At 43.4% G+C, this 25,423-nt stretch overlaps 1 protein-coding gene across 2 annotated transcripts in view; it reads left to right on the forward strand.

Moving 5' to 3' along the window:
* Nucleotides 1-25,423, forward strand: part of LOC144000353 (uromodulin-like) — a 206,572-nt gene that overhangs the window by 144,676 nt on the left and 36,473 nt on the right. The window contains exons 14-15 of one of the 2 annotated variants that reach the window (XM_077494143.1): nucleotides 7,446-7,712; nucleotides 24,760-24,919. In XM_077494143.1, coding sequence (XP_077350269.1) covers nucleotides 7,446-7,712; nucleotides 24,760-24,919 — 427 coding nt within the window. The remainder of the gene's footprint in view (nucleotides 1-7,445; nucleotides 7,713-24,759; nucleotides 24,920-25,423) is intronic. The other variant, XM_077494144.1, reaches the window with a different exon arrangement.

Consider the following 25,423-nt stretch of genomic DNA (forward strand, 5'->3'; position numbering starts at 1 on the left):
GGACAGTGTAGGGCTGCAGGGGTGACAGTGTAGGGCTGCAGGGGGACAGTGTAGGGCTGCAAGGGGACAGTGTAGGGCTGCAGGGGGACAGTGTAGGGCTGCAGGGGGACAGTGTAGGGCTGCAAGGGGACAGTGGAAGGCTGCAGGAGAACAGTGTAGGGCTGCAGGGGGACAGTGGAAGGCTACATTGATGGGCATTTAAAATGTAAGGTTTTTTCCTTAAACTTGCCTCCTAAAAGTTTTTTTCCTTAAACTTCCCTCCTAAACTTGGGGTGCGTGTTATACGCCGGCGCGTGTTATACGCCGATAAATATGGTAGTTATTATTTAAAATTTTATGATTTTCAGATTTTCGTTCTTTCAAATTTTCTGATTTTCCTTTCTCATTTTCGGATTTTCTCATTTTCTCATTTCCGAATTTCCGAATATTCACATTTCTGACTTTACGAATTTACCAATTCTGAATTTTCAAATTTGCGAAAAAAAAATTATGAAACTAAAACATACAATTTTTTTTAGCAGTGCACCTGTCGTGTCACCATGTCATGCCTCCTGGGTGTCAGGAGCATGTAAATGCCCCTGTTCTTTGATTGCTGCTGGTCTCATTCCAGCATTATGGTTTTGGCTATAATGCATGCCTGTCTGTTTACTAGCAGTGTGATTAATGTGGCCAGTGTCTGGATGGAGACCAAACCTGATTTAAGCCAGCCATGCCTGCAGTCTCATGCTTGTGGTAGCGTGTGTAATACATGCAAGCTCCCGGTCTGCCCTGCTCTGCTGTTTGGATTTCCATATTTGACTACTTTCTTTTGACTACTTTCTTAACTCTGCCTGCCTTTTGACTTGATCCCGGCTATTCTGAACCTTGTCTGCCTTGTGCGTGGACTGTCATTGAACCACTCTGCCTGTTTGCCAACTGCGGGTACCTGTTTGCTTTAACCAGTTTGCACCTGCCCCAGCATTTTTGCCAGTCATGTCATGAATCTGCAGTAATGTTTTATGCTCTGACTATCTGCTTACCTCTCAGGTCTGTGTCTCAGCTTTAGAGAGGGTGCCCCCACACCTGGGCATTTAAGTATGAGCTCTCAGCATGGCTCCACCCCAGCCTCTCAACTGGTGTGGCATCCAGTTGTATGTTTATGTCTGACTTCTGTGTACTGAACTTGGCGAGACCTTCTGACTATTCCTGTCTGCTAGTGACCTTGATCTTGGCATTCCTTCCTGACCATCCCTGTGTGCTTGTTGACCCAACCTTGGCTTGTACTCCTGACTATCCTGTGTCTAACCCTGAACTGCTGCTTCTGCTCCACCAGAGCCAGTCCGTGAGCATGTGCTGAGAGACCCCGGGGGCTACGACCTGAAGTCAGCTGCAGCCAAATCCATCAGAGACTCCTGATGTCCAACTCGTGTTCAGGTGGAGCTTCTTTCCTGAACCACACAAAGCTCAATCCACAGCTGTTTGTGTGTTTGTGTTCTGTGACTAGTAGAAAACAATGACACAGTAATGAAAATATATATATATATATATATATATATTTTTTTTTTAATCTAGAACTTAAGAATGGCATAAAATAACATAAAAATGACATAGAAAAATAAACCCGTGCAATTAGTTTTGTTCCGAATTCGTTTTTTTAAAGAATTTCGACATTAATTAATTCGGAAATATCAAAATAAATGAAAACCTGTTTAACCACTTGCTTACTGGGCACTTAAACACCCTTCCTGCCCAGACCAATTTTCAGCTTTCGGTGCTCTCACACTTTGAATGACAATTACTCAGTCATGCAACACTGTACCCAAATGAATTTTTTGTCCCTTTTCCCCACAAATAGAGCTTTCTTTTGGTGGTATTTGATCACCTCTGGGTTTTTTTTTTTTTTTTTTGCGCTGTTAATGAAAAAATAACGAAAATTTTGAAAAAATACACATATTTCTTTGTTTGCAAATTATTAATTTTTCTTCATAAATTTTGGCCACAATTTATACCGCTACATATCTTTGGTAAAAATAACCCAAATTAGTGGATATTATTTGGTCTGTGTGAAAGTTAGAGAGTCTACAAGCTGTGGTGCGAATCATACAAAATTGATCACATCTGATGTACTGGTGGCCGATCTCGCTTCTTGTGACCCGAACAAGTCAGGAAAGTACAAATACCCCCCAAATGACCCCTTTTTGGAAAGTAGACATTCCACTGTATTTAGTCAGAGGCATGGTGAGCTTTTTGATGTTGTCATTTTTTTTCCACAATTCTTTGCAAAATGAAGATTTTTTTTATTTTATTTTATTTTTTTTCCACAAAATTGTCATTGTAATAGGTTATTTCTCCCATGTGGCATGTGTGTACCACAAATAATATACATGTGTGGGACTTTTTCACAGCCTGGCCACATAGAGAGGCCCAACATACAGGGAGCACCATCATGTGTTCTAGGAACATAAATTACACATCTAACTTCTTGACTACCTATTACACTTTTGAAGGCCCTGGAGCACCAGGGCAATGAAACGTGACACTGACGTGGCACTGATGACAGATGGCACTGATACGTGGCACTGATATGTGGCACTGATGACAGATGCCACTAATACGTGGCACTGATGACACGTGACACTGACAGATGGCACTAATATGTGGCACTGATGACAGATGGCACTTATATGTGGCACTGATGACACATGCCACTTATATGTGGCACTGATGACACGTGGCACTGATGACACATGGCACTAATACGTGGCGCGGATGACAGATGGAACTAATACATACCACTGATGACACATGACACTGATGACAGATGGCACTGATACCTGGCATTAATGACACGTGACACTGATAACAGATGGCACGTGACACTGACAGGTGGCACTGATGACAGATGGCACTGATACGTGGCACTGATGTCTGATGGCACTAATATGGGGCATTGATGACACGTGACACTGATATGGCACTTATGACAGATGGCATGATTTGGCACTGATGACACGTGGCACTTATGACAGGTGGCACTTATACATGGCACTAGGGACAGATGGCACTGAGGACAGGTGGCACTGATGACAGATGGCACTGATGACAGATGGCACTGGGGACAGGTGGCACTGGTTACAGGTGGCACTGATAGATGTAACTGATGACAGATGTCACTGATGACAGGTGGCACTGATGACAGGTGTCACTGATGACAAGTGGCACTGGGGACAGATGGCACTGATTACAGGTGGCAGTGGGGGCAGATGGCACTGACAGGTGGCAGATGGCAGTGGGGACAGGTGGCAGTGGGGGCATATGGGCACTGTATTTTTTTTTTTTATTTACACTGACGCACGCTATCTGTGTGAGAAGGGAAAGCCGGTGATGAGAGATGATCTCATATGTTTACATATGAGATCATCTCTCATTGGGCATGCCAATCACGCTGTAAACGGCCGCTGTGATTGGCCGTTTACAGCGATCTGTGACTGGCTGTGTCCGGGGCACACGGCCAACACAGAACTTCCCCGATGCGTGCCCACGACGGCGCACAGAGGGGAAGTTAAAGGGGGAACATCCAGGGACGGCCTCCCGGCAGATAGCATCCGCGCTGCAGCCGTCTTTTGGCTATAGCGCGGGCACAAAGTGGTTAACAATTTTTTTCTGAATATTCGTATATTTGAATTTTTAAAAACAAGTAAATTCGAAAATCAGAAGACCAAAAAATTCAAAAATCTGAAATAATAACTAACAATAACTTAACTATTACTAACTATTAAATTATAGATATTGAAATTTCCTTTCGAATTTGGCTTTTAGTGAACATAACGAATAGAAATTTATGTGAAGTTACGAACTATCCAAAATAACTAATGCTGCATCTAAACAAATGAAATGTAACAAAAGGATAATAATATATAACAATAAAAATTAAAAACTTTTTATTATTATTTATTATTAATTTGTTCCGTTCCATTTGTTTAGATGCCGCATTCATTATTTCGGATAATTTGTAACTTCGAATAAATTCATATTTGTTACCTTTACTAACAGCCAAATTTGAAAAGAAATTCAAATACCTATAATTTAATAGTTAGTTATTGTTAGTTAATCTTTCAAATTTTTGGATTTATCTTTCTTATTTTCGACTTTATGAATTTACAAATTACGATTATAATGAATGACCTGAAAAACGAAAACAAACAATTTTTTTTGCAGTGCACAAGTCTAATAAAAATGTAATTCATATTCACATTAATTATCAATCGTAGACGTACTGTAACCTAAATAAATAGGAATTTGCATTTTTACGTGACTTTTACCATGTGTTCATTTTATAGCGCGTGATGGCAACAATTGTTTTGTAAAATTGAGATATAAAAGTGTAACAAAGGCAAGCAGCGCTCATATATAAACCACTTGTTGATATAAACTGTAACTAAATACAGTGCTGGTGATTAAGGGAAAGGACATAAAATATGCAGTACAATTATGAGGTCAGTAGGATCGTACTCCACTGGAAAGATAACTCTCAAACAACAGCTGTATCTTCTATATACGAATCCTGTTCCCTATGTAATCAACACTTACCAGATGTCGGTAAATGTAAAGCCTGATGGAGAAAACTCTTCAATCCTCCTCTTAAACAATTGCTGTCACTGAAGGATGAATCTGGGCAGGCTGTGCTTGGACATGAGGGAGTGAATGGCTCGTCCCGCTGATCGTTCCGTGTATTGTATCCACCGCCAGGTAATCTTCAATCAGAGCTCTCAGAGGTAATGTTGTGGTAGGTTTGAGGACTCCGGTTATAACCTCCTGTTTTCAACTTTGGTTTTTAACTCACCACTAAAGGCCCCATACACACGATCAGACTTTTTGACAACAAACATGTAAATGAGCTGTTTTGGAGCAACATCCGACCGTGTGTGCGCTCCATCGGACAAACTTTTTTGGTTTTCATCAGACTTTTGTTGGCCGTGCGAACGGACAAACTTTCTGGCAACAAAAGTCCGATGGAGCAAAGTCTGACCGTGTGTACAGAAAACCATAGGACTTTTGTACAAAGTACAAACAGGCATTCTCAGAACCAATGCAAAAGATCAGCCAACAATACAGAAGTTGACCAAAGGTGGCGGTAAAGAGCAGAAAAACCACGTGATTTGGTGAAAGTTGGCTGAAAAAGTCCTGCTGTGTGTATGCAATACAAGTTTACGGCCGACGCCCTTTGTACAAAAATCCAAGGGAAAGTTTGTACAAAGTCCTATCGTGTGTATGAGGCTTTAGTCATAAGGTTCCACTTGGTCAGAGTTCCAGCAAGCAAAAAAGGTGGCAAGCTCAAGGAGCAGGCTTATTAGTTCTGAGAGCTCTGATTGAAGATTACCTGGCGGTGGAAGCAATACACGGAACGGTCAGCGGAACGAGCCATTCACTCCCTCATGTCCAAGCACAGCCTGCCCAGATTCATCCTTCAGTGACAGCAATCATTTAAGAGGAGGATTGAAGAGTTTTCTCCATCAGGCTTTACAATTACCGACATCTGGTAAGTGTTGATTTCATAGAGAACAGGATTCGTATATAGAAAATACAGCTGTTATTTGAGATTTATCTTTCCAGCGGAGTACAATCCTACTGACCTCCTAATTGTACTGCATATTTTATGTGTCACCAGCACTATATTTAGTTACAGTTTATACCAACAAGTGGTTGATATGTGAGTGCCGCTTGCTTTTTTCATCAATAGATTTTTATTGATGTTTTTTATAGAGTACAATAAACAAATCATAAAGACTTGAAACTAAAAACAGAAACAAAGAATTGCATAAGCAAAAACAGAAAAAAATCGGAAAAAGTACGATATACACAGTCTGTCCTCACATAGTAGATGAAAGAGCATGGTGGGATTCCATCACATTCTATTAGGAACCCAAAAATCGAATCCGTAAAAGGCATATAACCAGATATCAGTGTGATTGATACCGAAAACTTCGGTTTGGAATCAAGTGTTCTGTTTACCACTTAGCCCTTGTACACACGGTCGGAGATTCTGACGGAATGCGTCCTATCGGACCATTTTGCCGGATATTCCGACTGTGTGTGGTCTGCATCGGACTGTTTCTGTCGGAATATCGAAAAGAACAACTTTTCCAACTTGCCGGTAACATTTTCCGACAAAATGCTCCGATCGAACATACTCCGATCATGTGTAGCCTACTCCGACGGACAAAGTGCCACGCATGCTCAGATCAAATTCCTAGACCAAAGCTATTGGCTACTAGCCCGAACGTGGTCCCGCCGTAACAAAATAACGCCATCACGTTATGTACAATCGGATTTTCTGACAACTTAGTCCGACCGTGTGTATACAACATCACTTCCGGACCTCTTCCGGAATTAATCCGTCGGAGTTACTCCAACGGATTTGGTTGTCGGAATCTCCGATCGTGTGTAAAAGGGCTTAGGGGTTATTACGTTTAGTCCATATGGACCAACTTTTATCAAATTTACCACTTTGTAAAGAGTTGATAGCAAGAAGGCGTTCAAATGTGTAGTTCCTGCGGACTGCTTTTGATATATCAGAAAGATTAATGGTAGTATTAGTTTTCCATGTGCGTAATATGAACGCTCGTGGTCTCTAATAGGATATGGCTGTGGGAATGGGATGTGGGCCCCTTTACGCTATTTATTTATTTAAAATTGAGACATAATTTGGATTTATTCTTTTAACCCCTAGGCGCCGAGTGCACGCAAACATGCGGCCTCTCGGTGACTGGGGGCCTTGGCACTGGGCGACCGCATTTTTGCATGCACTAGCACTGAGAGAGCTGTGCCAAGAGCTTGCACCCTGCGCACTCCTGGCACAGTGACCGGCTGCTCATGAAAAGCTCACAATCACTTCTTGCGGTCACGAGCCTTGGCCCCCCTTTCCGGAATTCCAAGCCTCTTAAAGGGCCAGCGGGAGCCAGTGCCAAAGGGTTAAATGCAATTGTCTAATGTTACTGTTGCACCGTTGTGTAGCCTAATGCCTGGCACACACAATGAGATTATCGAATGAATTATCGTCCGTTTTATTTTGCATGCAAACCTCATATCGAGCCTGATGAGTTTACTAAAGTCAAGAAAATTCTCGTATGACAGAATAGAAATTTGGAAGTGATGTCATGTGTAGTAATGCTTTTCTTTAGCATTTTTGAACGACAGCTGTACCCATCAAACCAAAATCTTACCATCTGGCATTGTACGAAAAAAAGATTGGTGCATGTCCGATCAAATAATATCGGATGAACGGTCCTGATTGGCTCTTGAAAGCTCTGTACTAATGATCCGATTATCGTACTATCACTTTGAAAGCAATATTTTTCCATATGATTTTCTGATCGTGTGTACCGGGCAAAAAGAACCTGCTATTTCTGTTTGATAATAAAAAAACACACATCATTTTCTTACCATGTTTTCCTTATCACTATTAGGGCGAAGTTCTGTTACAGCTCAGCTCCTATCAATGTGGCTGGAACAGCAAATTTTTCCATAAAAATGGATCTATTCCAAGATTCCGGCTACACCACCCCATATAACAGTTCCCAGGTGTGGCTGAACTCCTCCTCCATGCTATATGTTGGTGTCATTGTAACCGGAGCTACGGATTCATCTAAATTTGTGCTTCTGATGAAAAACTGCTACGCCACCCCAACAGCTGATGGCTCCTCCGGCCCCAGATACGAAATCATAACCGACCAGTAAGTTCATTACACGTGTTTTATATTATTTTGTGCAAATTAACAAATTTTAAACAGATTTACCAATTTATCACAGAGCACCGGGTAAGATCTATAACAAGATAAATATAAATACAGTGGTGTGAAAAAGTGTTTGCCCCCTTCCTCATTTCCTGTTCCTTTGCATGTTTGTCACACTTAAGTGTTTCGGAACATCAAACCAATTTAAACAATAGTCAAGGACAACACAAGTAAACACAAAATGCAATTTGTAAATGAAGGTGTTTATTATTAAAGGTGAAAAAAAATCCAAACCATCATGGCCCTATGTGAAAAAGTGATTGCCCCCTAAACCTAATAACTGGTTGGGCCACCCTTAGCAGCAACAACTGCAACCAAGCGTTTGCGATAACGTGCAATGAGGCTTTTACAGCGTCCTGGAGGAATTTTGGCCCACTCATCTTTGCAGAATTGTCCTAATTCAGTTACATTAGAGGGTTTTCGAGCATGAACGGCCTTTTTAAGGTCATACCACAACATCTCAATAGGATTCAGGTCAGGACTTTGGCTAGGCCACTCCAAAGTCTTCATTTTGTTTTTCTTCAGCCATTCGGTGGTGAACTTGCTGGTGTGTTTAGGATCATTGTCCTGCTGCAGAACCCAAGTTCGTTTCAGCTTGAGTACACGAACAGATGGTCGGACATTCTCCTTCAGGATCTCTTGGTAGACGGCAGAATTCATAGTTCCTTTTATCACGGCAAGTCTTCCAGGTCCTGAAGCAGCAAAACAGCCCCAGACCATCACACTACCACCACCATATTTTACTGTTGGTATAATGTTCTTTTTATGAAATGCAGTGTTCCTTCTACGCCAGATATACTTGGACACACACCTTCCAAAGAGTTCCACTTTTGTCTCATCGGTCCACAGAATGTTGTCCCAAAAGTCTTGGGGATCATCAAGATGTGTTGTGGAGAAATTGAGACGAGCTTTGATGTTCTTTTTGCTCAGCAGTGGTTTTCTCCTTGGAACTCTGCCATGCAGGCCATTTTTGCCCAGTCTTTTCCTGATGGTGGAGGCATGAACGCTGACCTTAACTGAGGCAAGTGAGGCCTGCAATTCCTTGGACGTTGTTGTGGGGTCTTTTGTGACCTCTTGGATGAGTCGTCGCTGCGCTCTTGGGGTAATTTTGGGCGGCCGGCCACTCCTGGGAAGGTTCACCACTGTTCCATGTCTTCGCCATTTGTGGATAATGGCTCTCACTGTGGTTCGCTGGATTCCCAAAGCTTTGGAAATGGCTTTATAACCCTTTCCAGACTGATAGATCTCAATTACTTTCTTTCTCAGTTGTTCCTGAATTTCTTTGGGTCTCGGCATGATGTGTAGCTTTTAAGGATCTTCTGGTGGACCTTACTGTGTCAAGCAGCTCCTATTTAAGTGATGCCTTGATTGTGAACAGGTGTGGCAATAATCAGGCCTGGGTGTGGCTAGAGAAATTGAACTCAGGTGTGGACAACCACAGTTATAGTATGTTTTAACATTTTTTCACACAGGGCCATGATGGTTTGGATTTTTTTTCACCTTTAATAATAAACACCTTCATTTACAAATTGCATTTTGTGTTTACTTGTGTTGTCCTTGACTATTGTTTAAATTGGTTTGATGTTCCGAAACACTTAAGTGTGACAAACATGCAAAGGAACAGGAAATGAGGAAGGGGGCAAACACTTTTTCACACCACTGTATTTTCTTTCAAAATTTTTTTATTTTTTTATTTTTTTTGATTACAGCAGTACAAAGCAATAGAAACATCAATGTACAGGATGAATTCGATGAGCGAAACAAGTTACAGAAATATAACTAACCAGCCATAAGGCCAAAAATGTTACTCAGTTTGTCAAGAAGAAACAAACATAAGGAAGAAAAAAAAAACAGTACACGTATGAGGCTAGAGTGGGAGTGAAAATAAGCTGTCTGAGCTGGATTTTCGTCAGATCCCATAACATAAAAGCGAGTTAACAGATCATACAAAAGAACAGGGTGAAGGGGAGCAAGGAGGTGGAACATCCAGGGGAGAAATAACCTTCCCCACCCACCTGTAATGCAGCACGGAAGAGCAAAGAGCAAGGGACCTCCCCAGCCGCCCCTTACGGGAACTTGCTGCGACCGGGGACTCCCCCCGCCCATCCCCCCCCCGCTAGCTATCAAGGCTCCACCCCAGTGTGGGAAACAAAGTAGAAGGGACCTCCAATGACTCCCCAGCCAACAGGACGGGGGGTCAACTTATTTAATTATTTCCACAGAAAGTGTAGCATAACTAAGTATGTAAAAGCCCCAACACCGAAAACCAAGTAACAATGGAGGAAGGAGGTAGAGGGATATACCTCCCCTCCCACCTGATCAACTATGTTACTAACCATGTTAAAACCAAAACCAAACCGGTATAGACCAGACATTAGCAAGAATAGAAGAAAGCTAAAGATATCAATAAAGTAAAGAGAGCAGGGGAAAGTGAGCTAAAGTAAGAAAAAGGTAAGAAGTAGAAGAAAGGAGAAAAGAGAAAGAGGGGAGAAACCGAGAGAAGGTGGGACACCCAAAAGAACCATCAATTAGAGAAAGAATAACCCGGGTAAAGTGGGATGTGGCAATATTTGGCCCAGGGTTCCCATATAAGCTCAAACCTACGCTTCTTGTCTTGTATGGTACTGACTATTTTCTCCTGTGTCATGATCCAGGAAACTTTATTTTTCACAGCAGAGAACGAAACTGTCGTTTTTTTTCCAGTGGGCAGCTATTGTAATTCTCGTGCCTAAGAGGATGAAGAAGATCAGCGCTTGAGAATATTTGGAAATGCCTTCAATTTTGGGGTTTAATAATGCAACAGCTGGCGTTTGGGGGATCTGGGCACGTGTAAGTTTGCGTAGCAGAGCAAAGGTCTTATTCCAAAGGCCCCTCAAGCGTGGGCATGACCACCAGGTGTGGAGTAGGGTACCAATATGATTACATTGACGAAAACATAACGGAGATGCGTCAGTATAAATTTTTGCAATAAGGTAGGGAACTCTGTACCATCTAAGAAGAATTTTGAGACTAGCTTCAATCAGAGACACATTCATAATGCCCTTATAGGACCGTTGGAGGCAGGAGAACCATTTGTCGCTCTCCCATTGCAAGTCTAGATCCTTCTCCCAAGCCTGGGCATAAGAAGGTTTCGACATAGCCGAGGCCAAGGATGAATAGATAATGGATATTCCTCCCCTCTGATCAACTGCATCCAAACACCATGTTTCATAATTTGTAACTTTAAGGGGGATTGATTTATCCGGCCATAAAGAATGGAGGAAGTGTGAGATCTGTGAAAAGCGGAACCTCTCCTCATTTGGCATTTCCAGTTTTTTGTGGCAGTAGGAAAGGGAGAAGGGACCTGAGGGGGTGAAATAATTCCCTATTCTAAATAAGCCTTTATTGAGCCACCATTTGAAAGCTAAAATATTCAATCCAGGAGGGAATTTAGGGTTATGAAAGATATGCGTCAGTGGGCGCCATGGAGAGATCAGGGCTGAATTTTTATACAAAAGGTCACACAGGGACAAGGAGTGAGAGAGAGTGGGGGCTAAAATTGGAGGTCTCATTTTGGTTGGAACTCCGATGAGGTAGTCTAACGTGTGTCTAGGGACTGCTTGTCTCTCCATAGCAACCCAGTCAGGTTTGGTACCCCTAGTATAGACAATGGAAAACTGGACTAGCCTCGCTGCTTGATAGTACCACCATATATTAGGTAGGGCAAGTCCCCCTTGAGATTTAAGACGATATAAGATATGTTTAGAGCATCTCCTACCTTTGGAGCCCCAGATAAATTGTAATATGCTGGATTGGATTTTATGTAACTGCGATTTGCGAATTGGGATAGGGAGAGCCCTAAATAGGTATAGGATACGTGGGAGGAAAGTCATTTTTATAGAATTAATGCGTCCTAGCCAAGAAAGCTCGAATTTGGACCAGGAGGACAGGTCAGCAGTGAGTGATTTAAAGGCAGCTGGGAAGTTCGCAGAGAAAAGGGTTTCGAATTTCGGCGTGAGGTTAATTCCTAGGTATGGGAAATGTGACGCGCACCAATGAATTGGAAAGTGGTTCTGAATATTCTGTAGTAACTCAGGAGGGACCGTGATATTTAAGGCTATGGATTTGGAGACATTAACATGGAGACCTGAAATTCTACTAAACTGGTCAAGCAGGGAGAGTATATTGGGCGTAGAGATTAGTGGGGACGTAACGAACATGAGAATATCATCCGCAAATAGTGCGCATTTGTGTTCTTGTCCTCCGCAAAGGACACCTTTAATGTTAGGGTTATGCCTGATCGCTATGGCCAATGTCTCAATGGCGATAGCGAAAAGGATGGGGGAAAGTGGGCAACCTTGTCTTGTCCCTTTTTCAATGGGGAAAGGGTCAGAATAACAGCCTTGCAAACGAACCCGGGCAAAGGGGTTCGAGTACAAAGCTCGCAAGATCCCCAAAAATCGTGGGCCAAAACCCCAGTGCTCCAGGACCTTAAAAAGATAGGGCCAGGTTACTGTGTCGAATGCCTTTTGTAGGTCAATGGAGAGGAGGTAGCCTGCTTGCTGAGGGCCACCGTCCCATTGTGAATTGAGGAGGGAAATAATATCAATTGCTCTCCGAATTTGGTCTGGTCCCTGTCTCCCCGGGATGAAGCCCACCTGGTCTTTGTGGATGTAAAGTGCTATATAAGAAGAGAGCCTATTGGCTAAAACTTTCGTCAAGATTTTGAGATCGTTATTTATTAAAGAGATCGGGCGATAATTAGATACTAAAGATGCATCTTTGCCCGGTTTGGGAATGACTGAGACATAGGCCAGGTTCAGGGCTCCATCCAGGGGAGATTCAGATCTAATATGGTTGAAAAATCGGACCATATATGGGATGAGTTGAGTTGAAAATTTTTTATAGTATGCTACCGAGAAGCCATCAGGGCCTGGAGCTGATTGTGTTTTAAGCTGTTTAATAACCTGAATAACTTCCGCCTCCGTAACCGGGCTATCCATGATATCAGAGTGTTCCTTAGAGAGTTTCGGAAGAGGAAGATTACTCAGAAAATCAACTATGTGAGTAGGAGAGTCAATAGTGTCATTTTTATAAAGGGAGGTGTAGTATTCCTGAAATGCTTTCATAATCTTGTACGGGTTTTGGGTAAGATCTCCAGTTGGCATGCGTATCCTAGGGAAGTGAACAGATCGAGGTTTAGGAGACAATTTCGCCGCCAATTTAGTACCAATCTTATCTTTTTGGAAATAAAAACGGGCACCAGACCAGCGAAGCTTTTTTTCAGCCTCCGTGGTTAAAGCTAGATTTAAGGCTACCCGAGTGGATTCAAGGGATTCCAAAGAAACCTTGGTGGGGTTTCGTTTATGAGATTTACTGAGTGCTTGAAATGACCTTTGGAGGTCGGAAATAACCGCTGCTCTCTCTCTCTTTAGTCGTGAGGTGATCTGAATAATTTTCCCCCTAATCACCGCCTTATGGGCGGCCCAGAGGGTGTCTGGGGATATAGATGCAGTATTATTGATGCGGAAATATTCTAAAATTTCGTGCGCAAGGATTTCACATTGTGCCGGATCACTTAAAATGCTTTCATTAAGCCTCCAGGTGAAATGCTTGGGATAGTTATGAGAACGGAGTAGAAAAAGAACAACTAGGGAGTGATCGGAAAGGGAGGTGTCCCTGATGACTGCTTTCTGAGCCTCAGGAATGTTTTGTGATTGAATAAATATATGATCTATCCTAGAATATAGGCGATGAGGGGCAGAGTAGTGTGTATAATCTTTAGATCTTGGGTTTAATTCCCTCCAAATGTCCACCAGGCCCAGGGCCCGAAGAGAAGAGGCTATTTTAGTACTTTGCTTTGGGGGCCTCCGTATATTAGGGCTGCCAGAGCCTGATTTATCCAGAGAGTGATCGAAAGGAATATTCGTGTCACCACCCATAATAACTTTACCTTCCAGCTGAGGGCCGATGGAGGACATCATGGAGGCAAAAAAGGAAGCCTGGCCTTTATTAGGGGTGTAGTAAGAAACTACGGAGTAGTGTACGCCGTCTATCGTGCCTTTAACCAAAATATATCTGCCTAATTGATCCCTCACCACTTCTGAAGGGGAAAATTTTAGATGTTTTCTGAAACAGATGGCTACTCCCTTCGTCTTATTCTGTGCATTGGATAAAAAAAACTGAGGGTATGAGCCATGCATGAAGGGAGGGTTATAAGAAGATGGGAAATGGGTTTCCTGTAGAAGGAGTATGTCAAGTCCCTGGGAACTGTAGTGGTTGAACAATTTGCGCCGTTTAACAGGCGAGTTCATCCCTTGGACATTATGAGAGGCAATCTTTAGTGGGACCAGATTAGTAGTGTCAGAATGCATTGATCAGAAGGGGAGCAACACGCAACATCAACATTATAGACCTTACCGAAACTAATAGTAGGGAACGGGAGAGCTCAAAAGGTGCAGACCTCGGGTGAACAGGGAACATCTGGTGGTCAGCAACCACAGTGCAGGGTGTCCCACCGACACGAAAGAAGAAGGAGAAGAGGAAGGAAAAAGAAACTATAAGAGAAAAAAAACATAGGTTAGTATTGACAGTCTGGTCATTCAAACAAATAGTAGGACAATGAAATCCTGCGAGAACAAGCATCAGGTATGAGTAACTCATTTCTGGATTAGCAAAAAAGTGAAAAAAGAGAAAAAAGAAAATCACAAAATTATGTGAAGCAAACAACAATAAAAGTAAATTAAATAGATGAAAAGATAAAAGAAAAGCAATAAGCACCAAAAATAAAAAAGGGTGCGGCTTAGGTGTTAACCAAGATCTCATGCGGGGTAGGACAGCCGCCGTCCTTGCCCCTAGGATCTCCCTGCCCTGGGGTCTACCCAAGGGAGGGTCAAAAGTGATCTCCAGGTGGGCCCAGGAAAACAATCAGGGGCTCACTCTGAAGCACAGGGAGGCGAAGTGCAGCCGCTCCAGCCATTCCGCCTAAAACAGGGGGATATGGGAAGAGAGGGCCCTAAAACATGTTGAGAAAAAAAAAACACGCAAAATACAGAAACAAAAAGAAAATTCTGAGGATACTTAAATGAACCACCGGAAGAACTAGGGCTGAAAAATGAGCACGCCCTTTCAATAAAATCAAAAAGAAGAGTTTTTGAGTTCGCTTTAGGGTGGACGACCGTCTTTAGAGCGTTTTGCTTGCTGCTTTTGCCATAGAGGTTGGATGGGGCTAGAAGGAGGAGGACGTTTGGCCGACGTCGGGTTCCTTGTATCAGGTGTCGAAGCGGGAGAATGGGATATGAGGCCCAGTCGAAGAAAGAGGCGTTCCCCTTCCACTAAGTTGGAGAAGCTGTAAGGTTTGTTCTGAAATGAGAAGTTCAGGCGCAATGGAAAGGACCATCTGTAAGTAATTGATTTTTGCATCAGGACTTGTAAGAGGGGCTTGAGTGATCTCCGTTGCTGTATTGTGTACGGTGAAAGATCAGCAAAAAGTTGTATCGGATGCCCCTGGATGGAAAGGTTTTCAGTGACTCTGGCTTTGCGCATGACCTCCTCCTTTACACCTAAAAAATGAGGTTTCACCACAATGTCCCTAGGAAGGCCATCTTGTCGTGGGGATTGAAGAGCCCGATGGGCTCGGTCCAGCTCCAGGCGGTGGTCAGGAGTGTCAGGGAGCAGAGTTTTGATGAACTCACGAACAATCTTGTCTGTGTCTTTAAATGATTCCGGGAGGCCTCTGAGCCTAAAATTGTATCTGCGAGATCTATTCTCGAGGTCATCTATTTTTGAGTATGCAAAGTCTAGTTGTTCATGTAGGTCCTGAATCCTGTCAGTATTTTGATTAGCCACAGCTGCCATTTGGTCTGTTTTAAATTCAATAGCTTCAATTCTGGTTCCCAAATGGAGAAGATCAGCCTGAATGGTGGATGTAATTTGAGCAGCAGTTTGGGCCAATCCTCTGGCTAACATCTCAGAAAAGGTGTTCATCAGAGAAGATAGATCATGAGGGGAATGCTGGGCAGTATTAGGGCGAGTACTATGGTGATCAGGAGTATTGATGATGTCCTCCATGGGGGAGGTGGGGGGCCCATCCAGCACTCTACTCAATAGCGACTCTGTGGACGCAGGGGACAGAAATGGCTGAGCCAGATTATCACTCACAGTCTGAGGATGATGTCCCTCCGTTAGTGTGTCCCAGCCTTGCATCTCCGCGGCGGATTGGCCTGGATTCTGAGGTAGGCCTCGCGGGGAAATGGCGGCCGCCATCTTGGCACGTTCTGAGGCCTGAGCTCCGGGGTCGAGTTGACGGGATAAATACCGTCTGGCGGAGCCGCCGGGCATACGAACGGGATCCCCTGCGCTTCGTGCGGACGGTGGAGCGATCCGGCCGGTTTTCTTCCGCTAATGTTCGCTCTGGCGGGCGTATCAGGCTGGAGCGGAGCGGAGCTCTCAGGGGAAGCGTCCGTCCATCGAGCTGCTGCGCATGCGCCACACCACTGTATTTTCTATCTGGAATGAACATTTTTTAGGAAAACTCATATTGAGATGTACAGCTCAGGGATGAGGATTACAAGATACATTTTATTGGTGACTTGGCTGGTTGCTACTTCCGATCCCTGACTTGAGCACAATTGCAATCCACAGAGGTACATTGTGTAAAGTGAATGGTGATGGAGGAACAGTGGGGTGTAGGCATGAGTCTGAAATGTTGTCAACATTTATACAGTTGTAGTCAAAATAAAGCTGCCCCTTAAATTTACTTTGTGGCACTGGCATTTTCACATCACTAAAATTTCAGAAAAATTGTCAGATAATTTTTTGGGGCAGAATTTCATCACTGGAGTCAGTGGAAAGAGTGAAATTATTGTGGTGCAAGTTTGTTTGGGGTGCTTTTTCAAGACAATTAAGGAATCTTATGTGTTTTTAACCTTTGACCCAATTTATTGTTGTTGAAGCTTTTTTGTTTTTAGACGATGGGGGAAAAAATGTGTCCAAATAGCAAAATGCACAATTTAAAGGATAATTTCACCTTTCGTAGCATATTATTCAGGGTGTAACATATAACATGCTACTGTAACACCAACTCAGGCAACCCCCAATCCCCCATTGTTACAGCTAGCAGGAGGTCTTGCTGTCACAATAAAAAAAAAAAAAAAAACACATGGCCTTGCAGAGTTCTGAGAATGGGGAACTACAAGTCCGGACAGACTTAGCCCTTGTACACACGGTCGGAGATTCCATCGGAATGTTTCCTATCGGACCGTTTTGTCGGATATTCCAACTGTGTGTGGTCTGGATCGGACTGTTTCCGTTTGAATATCCGACGAACCAATTTTTCCAACTTGCCGACAAAATGCTCCGATCGGACATACTCCGATCATGTGTAGCCTACTCCGACGGACAAGGTGCCACGCATGCTCAGATCAAATTCCTAGACCAAAGCTATTGGCTACTAGCCTGAACGTAGTCCCATCGTAACGAAATAACGTCATCACGTTATGTACAATCAGATTTTCCGACAACTTTGTCCGACCATGTGTATGCAACATCACTTCCGGACCTCTTCCGGAATTAATCCGTCTGAATTACTTCGACGGATTTGGTTGTCGGAATCTCCGACCGTGTGTACAAGGGCTAATGCTTTACATTGTAGAGGAGAGATCTGAGAAGCGACATGGCGTAATCCCGTCCTACTCTCATTTATTGATACGCTACGCAGCACCCGATCTTCCTGGGAACACAGCGGGTGCGGTGTAAGGTTAGATGTGATCGCGCGCTTGACGTTATAAGTGATAGGCCTTACTGAATAGACTGTTTGTGAGTGCTTTATCTAGAGTTTTAACCTTTATCATTAAATGAGAGTTGGACGGGATTACGCTATGTCGCTTCTGTTTATTTTTTGATTACAAGTCTAATACACATTTAGGACACTGGGTTTTACGAGAAGGTTCATCTCTACCTCTGCCAGGCGCTTAAACCAGCTGAGTCTGGTAAGTGTATTACCTGCAGGGATCTGCACAGGGGGTGTGATGAAGGAGGTTTTTCTGCGTGTGAATCGCCTTGCAACCTTTCTACATGAGTCTTGTGTGTTTGGCACAGTCACCGTTGCTCACAAATTAACTTTTTAATGGACTGCTAATGAACTGTATTTGAATGAAAGTGGGGATTTTAATATTTTGTCTATTTTATTTCAAAAAAAATTGTATATTAATTTTTATGAAAAATTACTAATATTTTAAGGGTGGGTTGAAAAAAGTGCTGCTAATGTCTAAGGAAATTAAATGTCTTATGTATTTTTTTCTCCCTGTGACATATTGATTAAGCAGCAAGAGTAGCTTGTATGGTTGGGTAAGGTGGGATCTTAGGTTTGTGGTGAATGCAAGCAAATAGTGCCAGCGGTGGGAGATTATGTCCTGGTGTGATTGTGCGTTCAATATCTGACCATCGGTTGTCTGTTTGACAGGAGAACCGGTAACACATTTGGCCTAGTACCGCAGCCTTGTAGTATATTTGCGAAGGCCTATGCCACCAAGGTGTTTGGGTTTGTATAGCTGTGTAATGCCGCGTACACGCGATGGAGAATCCGTTGGAATGCGTCTTATCAGACCGTGTCGTCAGATAATCCGACTGTGTGTGGTATGCATCGGATTGATTCCGTCTGAATCTCCGTCGGACCCAATTTTCCAACATGTTGGAAATATTTCCAGACCAACTGGGCCGGTCGGACCTAATCCGATCATGTGTAGAGCATTTTGATCGATATATCCAACGGACCAAGTTTTCCAACTTGCCGGTAACATTTTCCGACAAAATGCCCCTATCGGACATACTCCGATCATGTGTAGCCTACTCCGACGGACAAAGTGCCACGCATGCTCAGATCAAATTCCTACATCAAAGCTATTGGCTACTAGCCTGAACGTAGTCCCATCGTAACGAAATTACGTTATCACGTTCTGAATGATCGGATTTTTAGCCAACTTAGCCCGACCGTGTGTATGCAACAGTTTCGGACAAGATCCGACGGACAAAATCAGACGGATTTGGTTGCGGAAATCTCCGTCCGTGTGTACGTGGGCTTAGAACAATTCTGTGCCCCCCCCCCCCATATGATTTTTTTCAAAGTCATCTCTGTTGTGTAAAGAATTTCTGGGGATGGGTAAAATCCTGAAGTAGTACAGGAATTTGGGCAATACCTGCATTTGGTATGCAGCTATCCTCCCCAACCACGTGAGGTGTAATTTACTGATTTGGCTTAGTTCTTCCTCTGTTTTAGCTGTTAATGGAGGGTAGTTGCATGAGAAGATTTTTGTAGAAGAAGAGACCAGCTGCACACCAAGGTATGTAATCGAGGGGGGGTCCCAGTTACAGGGAAAGATTTATTTTAACCCGGGTTTTTCTTCATTTGGTATATTGATTGTCAGTGCATAGCATTTGGTTGTGTTAACTTTGTAAAAGGAGACCTGTACAAATCTATGTAGTAGGGACTTTATAGGTGGTAATGAAGATTTTGGATTAGATATAGTGAGGATGATTTTGTCAGCAAAGAGACCTATTTTATGGCTTTCAGAGCCTGCTTTGATACCCTCTACTGTGTTGTTAGATCTGATATTGTATATTCCGCTAGCAGTTCTATAATCAGTGAGAATATGATTGGGGATAGTGGGCATCCTTGTCGGGTGCCGTTAGATAGTGTAAAGGGGTCAGAAAGAAGGCTAGATGAATAAACTCTAGCTGTGGGATTTGAATACAGGGACATGATTGCTGAGTGGATCAGACCAGAGATTCCAAATTTGTGTAAAGTCTTGGATAGGTAACCCCAGTGGACCCTATCAAAGGCCTTTTCAGCATCTAATGCTAGAAATGTACTTGGTGTCCTGGTGAACTCTGCCAGTCACAGAAGATTCAGCATCCTTCTAGTCCCAACTGGTGCTTGCCTGCCCTTTACAAAGCCAACTTCATCCAAACCTATGAGGGAGGGGGTCATTTCCATTAATCTATTTGCTAAGATTTTGGCGTAGATTTTAAGATCTGAATTCAAAAGTGATATGGGCCTAACATCGATGCGTCCTTGCCAGGTTTTGGTAGGGTGACTATTACAGCTCGGAGCATCTATCCCAAAGAGGCTGCATTGTTGAAGATTTTCACTAGCTCAGGGGTGAGGAGGGAGGTGAATGCCTTATAATATTCAGCGTAAAAAAACATCCGCGCCGGGGGATTTGTGCATAGGTAGGGATTTGATAACCGATTCAGTTTCCTGGCGGGTGATAGGAGTATTCGGCTTTTGCAGTAAGAGTGTGTCTATGGAGGGCAGGTGAATTCCTTGTAGAAATTCCTCGATCTCCCTGTCTGTGGGCTGGGGTGTTGGCTTATCTATGTTGAGGTTGTACAGGGATTCGTAGTAATCCTTGAATGCATTGGCAATATCTTTAGGGTTGTGAAACATGGTGTTAGTATGGTGGTGTTTAATGTGCGTGATATTGGAGCATGCCTGTCTTTTTTTGAGTTGGGAAGCTAAGAGTTTACCTGCTCTATTATTTTAGGAGTAGTATGATAATTTCATTCTCTTAAAGTATGTGTCATAATCTGCCCTAAGTTCCTGCCGCAGGTCTTCCCAGCAAGAAGTGAGGACTTTAAGTACCTCAGTGGTCTTGGTGGTGGGATTCTTGTGTTTCGATTCAAGTTCTCCTATGGTCTCTTGAAGTTGTGACATGTGCTGCATTTTCTTTTTCCTCTCTCTAGAGCAGGGGGTCTCAAACTGGTGGCCCTCCAGTTGTTGCAAAACTACAAGTCCCATGAGGCATTGCAAGACTCACAGTTACAAGCATGACTCCCCACAGGCAGAGGCATGATGGGACTTGGAGTTCTGCAATAGCTGGAGGGCCGCCAGTTTGAGACCCTTGCTCTAGAGGCTCTTTGTATAAGGGTACTCCTGGTGAACGCTTGATGTGCACACCATGTCGTCATTGGGGAGCATTCCCCATTATCATTAATTTGGAAATATTCTTTGAGTTTCTCTTCTAATTCAGTTTGGCTGCGTACACACGGGCGGACTGTCAAACAGTCCGTTCAAAATTTGCATGAGCGGACTTGACCACACACGACGAACGAACAGTCCGCTGAAAACTTGCGCGATGACGTGAAAGGCACGTACGACGGGACGAGAAATTCGGCGTCCGATACACTGCAATGCAACCTTCGCCGTGTAAATTCTTTCTGAGCATGCGCGAGACTTCGTTTGCCGAACAAGCCTACACACGAGCGGACTGTCCGCTCAAACCAAGTTTCAGCGGACAGTCTTACGGAAATTCCGAAAAACTTTGTTCGTCAGACTGTCCGCTGAAGCCCACACACGAGCGGACTGTCCGCTGAAACACTGTTCAGCGGACAAAGTTGGACGAACAGTCCGCCCGTGTGTACGCGGCCTTTGGGTTTGGGGTGCGGTAGGAGAAAAGTGTTGTTACGCTATAGTGGCTTTTGGGGGGGGTTTTCTGGTATCCACAACCTCTGACCATGTGATGTTGTGGATGTCAGCAGCCCGTACATTTCTGCAAGGTATACAGTACATATCATTAAGAAAAAAATGAATCCTAGAATAGCTATTATGCACTGCTGAGTAGTGTCTGTAATCCCTCTTGGTGGTACTTGAGTAGGGAGGAGCCAAACACCCCCCGGTTCAGTTCGCAGCAGAACATGCGAACAGGCAAAATATTTGTTCGAACACCGTTAAAGTCTATGGGACACGAACATGAATAATCTAAAGTGCTAATTTTCAAGGCTTATATGCAAGTTATTGTCATAAAAGGTGTTTGGGGACTCGGGTCCTGCCCCAGGGGACATGTAGTATCAATGCAAAAAAAAGTTGAACAATAAAAGTGAAATATTCCTTTAAATGTCGTACCTGGGGGGTGTCTACAGTATGCCTGTAAAGTGCCACATGTTTCCCGTGTTTAGAACAGTCCGAGCGCAAAATTAAATTTCTAAAGGAAAAAAATCATTTAAAACTACTTGTGGCTATAATGAATTGTCGATGAAGGGTCTGGTATGGATTTAAAGGGGAACCCCACACCATTTAAAAAAAAAAATGGTGTGGGAGTCCCTTCAAAAATCCATACCAGACCCTTATCCAAGCACGCAACCTGGCAGGCCGCAGGAAAGAGGGGTGACAAGAGAGCGCCCCCCCCCCCCCCTCCAGAACCATACCAGGTCACATGCACTTAAATGGAGAGGCTGTCCCCATGTTGATGGAGACAAGGGCCTCATCCCTACAACCCTTGCCCAGTGGATGTGGAGGTCTGCGGGCGGGGGGCTTATCGGAATCTGGAAGTCCCCTTTAACAAGGGGACTCCCAGATCCCGGCCCCCCCTGTGCGAATTGGTAATGGGTTACAAGTACTATCTTCTTCTTTACCCGCATTTTCTGGTCTTCCTTCGTTTTTCTTCTTCCTCCATCTTGTTCTTCCCCGCTTCTTCCTCTATCTTGCTCTTCCTCTGGTCCTCTGCTTCTTCCTCCGGTCTTCTCCTCCGGCATCTAGCTCTGGCTTCTTCTTTCCTGCTTCGTCCTCCGGACGATCCACCGCAATGGGAGGGTCCCGTTGTATGACGCCTCTGTCGCTACCTTCAAAGTGCCAACGTATAAGTGTACAGGAGGCGGTCGGTAAGTGGTTAAAACTTTTTTTTGCATTGATACATGTCCCCTGGGGCAGGACCCGGGTCCCCAAACACTTTTTATGACAATACCATGCATACAGTATCACTTTTGATTTCTCCCATAGACTTTTAAAGGGTGTTCCGCGGCTTTGAATTTGCCTCGAACACCCCAAATTGTTCGCTATTCGGCGAACTGGCGAATAGCCAATGTTCGAGTCGAACTCATGTTCTACCTGAACATAATGCTCAGGATGAGCAACTGAGGATGCATCTAGCTCCGCATTCATAATCATATTGAACTCAAAACAGATAATTAAGCTACCTTTTTTCATTCTTTTAGCCATTTTGAAGACCTTGCGGATAAACTTCGGTGATCTTACATTAGGTGCATATAAATTTACCAGGGTGTAGGCGACATGGTCCATTTCTGCGACCAGGATGATAATGCGTCCTTGGGGATCAATATGTTCCTGCAATAAAGAAAAAGTTATTGTGTCCCCGATAGCAATCAGTATCCCATTTTTCTTGGAAGAGTCATCGGCTGTAATCACATGCGGAAATTTGGCATGTGTGCATTTCGGGGGTTTAACGCTAGAGAAGTGAGTCTCTTGTGCACACAGGACATCACATTTTGCATCCATGGCTATTTTCCAAAGGGCTCTACATTTGTGGGGACTATTCAGGCCTCTCACATTAAATGTCATCATTTTAAGATTCATTCCTGTGGTAGGAAGCGCAGCATTGCCATCTGGTGGTAGGTCCAGGAACTGAAAGTGAGGCATCTGGCATGCTCAGTATGCAGAGATTCCAATTAAGTATTTCCTTTGTACTGTTCAAAACACACATATTAACAGAAACCAAACAAACTGAATCATTTGATAACTGAAAACAGTCAAGCCACATCCTTTGCGGATAACAGGTTATGGAAAACATCTCATAACTTAAGCAGGGGGGGAAAGAAAAATAGGTCCAAGAACAGTCGAACAACGGGTGTTTGTGATCAAAAACTTACACTTGCTGTGCAGTCTGAAGGCACCATGCATGTGTCAATCCTGATATAGGGGTTATGCTGGTGGAAAGATGCTAGACATTAGTACAATCCTGAGCAGTTGAACTACCTACCCCTCCTATTATGGCAGTGGTTGTTATATATGTCGTGGAGGGCGTCAGAGTCCACTGGCTCCCCGTTCGCAGGTAGTAAACGCCATTTTCGAAGAAGCTTCATTCCCCCTACTAGTTATGTGATTGCATGCAATTCATTATGCACTTCCACTAGTAATTTGGCTGGGAAACCTCATTTGTAGAGGATCTTGTGGTTACGCAGGATCTTGGTAATCGGAACCAAATTGTGTCTTGCCATTAGAGTAGTTTGCGACAAGTCGGCGAACAGTGAGATTCCAGCAAAGGGATCAGGAAGGGCAGGATGCTCTCTAGCATAGTGCATAATTTGATCCTTGATGTGGTAAAAGTGAATTCTTGCTATGACATCCCTGGGGATCTGGTCAGGGAGGAAGTATGGTTTTGGTAGTCTGTGGGCCCTGTCTATTATTATATCCGCAGGGCCTAGTGATGGTAGGGCTGTCATCATGAGCTTTTGAAGGAACGCAGTAAGCTCTGCTGGTTTGACTGACTCAGGGAGACCTCTAAATTTTGATGTTGTTCCTGCGGGCCCTGTCTTCAATATCCGCCACTTTAAGACTCATGGTTCCGATCTCTTCCTCGACTTCAAAGTGTGCATCCACTAGCTCATTATGTGCTAATGTGAATTCCTCCATTTTCTGCTCCACACACTCTGCTATTTACTGCAGCCACTTCTAATTTTGTAGATTGCATAAATGCTGCCCTGACATGTTGGAGGGCCCCCCACAGGGTTTGTAGCATCTCTTTCATGGTGGTGTCCATGATGGGCTGTCCTGATGTGAAAAATGCATCTAGCTGCTGGGCATATGAGGAGGATTCCTCCATTTCTTCCCCCACCGTCCCTGCACCATCCCAGATCTCTCCCTCCTCCCCAATCCTCCTTTTTTGTTTCACAGGGCTACTGGAGGGGGGAGGATGGCAATGGATGGTCAGTGCAGCGTGACTCACCCGTGGATGACGATGGATGGCTGGCTGCGTGTGCTGTGGAGGCTGATGAACGGCTCCAGGCGCCATCTTGGATTTCTTGGCCTGCGGCTGGGGTGAAGAAATCCGTTTGTTTTCTTGTTCCCTCTCTCTCCTTCCTAGTTACTAACCCAAAAATCACATAATAAAATCAAGAAAACTGCTGCAGGAGAGAAAGTATTCATGAAAATTATTGAAATTCGTAGCTAAATTTTGTTAAAAATATTGTAATCCTTGTCTGATGATATCACTTTTAGATGCCCCAACAAGAATGATCCAACAATCTCAGTGACAGAAAATGGAGTGTCCCTTAGAGGTCGTTTTTCTCTTAAAGTGTTTAAATTTCCAGGAGAATCCAATCAGATTTATTTACACTGTCAGGTCGGCTTTTGTCTTCATGAACATTGGTGCTTACCTGTGAGTATTGATTGTTAACATACATTTCCTATTTTATTTAAATTGGATATTTAGGAAAATGTCTAAATGCAGTGTCTAAAAAGTGATACATGTGAACGGTTTCTCTTGAAATGTGATTTTGTTAATATGTCTGGTCAATCTTGTGGTGTGGAAACCCCTGCCACACTGCACAGCCAGAGAGGAAATGTCACTGTTACCTGATTATTAAATTATTAATAATTATTATTATTATTATTCTTATTGTACTGGGTAAGTGTAATGAGGTCACTAGACTGCATGTTTTTTCTTTTGGTCTGTTTTTAAGTGGAAAATCTAATTGTTTTCTTTGGTAGGCTAAAGGAAAATGCATTATTAATTGAGAAGTAAAACACTCAATTATTCATTATTTTTATCATTTAAATGCACTGAAATATAATATAAATAATGTCAAACACTTTTACAATTAAATATGAGTTTATTGGATTTGTCTATGTAATAAGTTGGTTTTTTAAATTATTTGGTATT

The sequence above is a fragment of the Lithobates pipiens genome, unplaced genomic scaffold (assembly GCF_037356315.1).
Source record: "Lithobates pipiens isolate NorthernLeopardFrog02 unplaced genomic scaffold, aLitPip1_a1.2 Scaffold_22, whole genome shotgun sequence".
Taxonomy (NCBI): domain Eukaryota; kingdom Metazoa; phylum Chordata; class Amphibia; order Anura; family Ranidae; genus Lithobates; species Lithobates pipiens.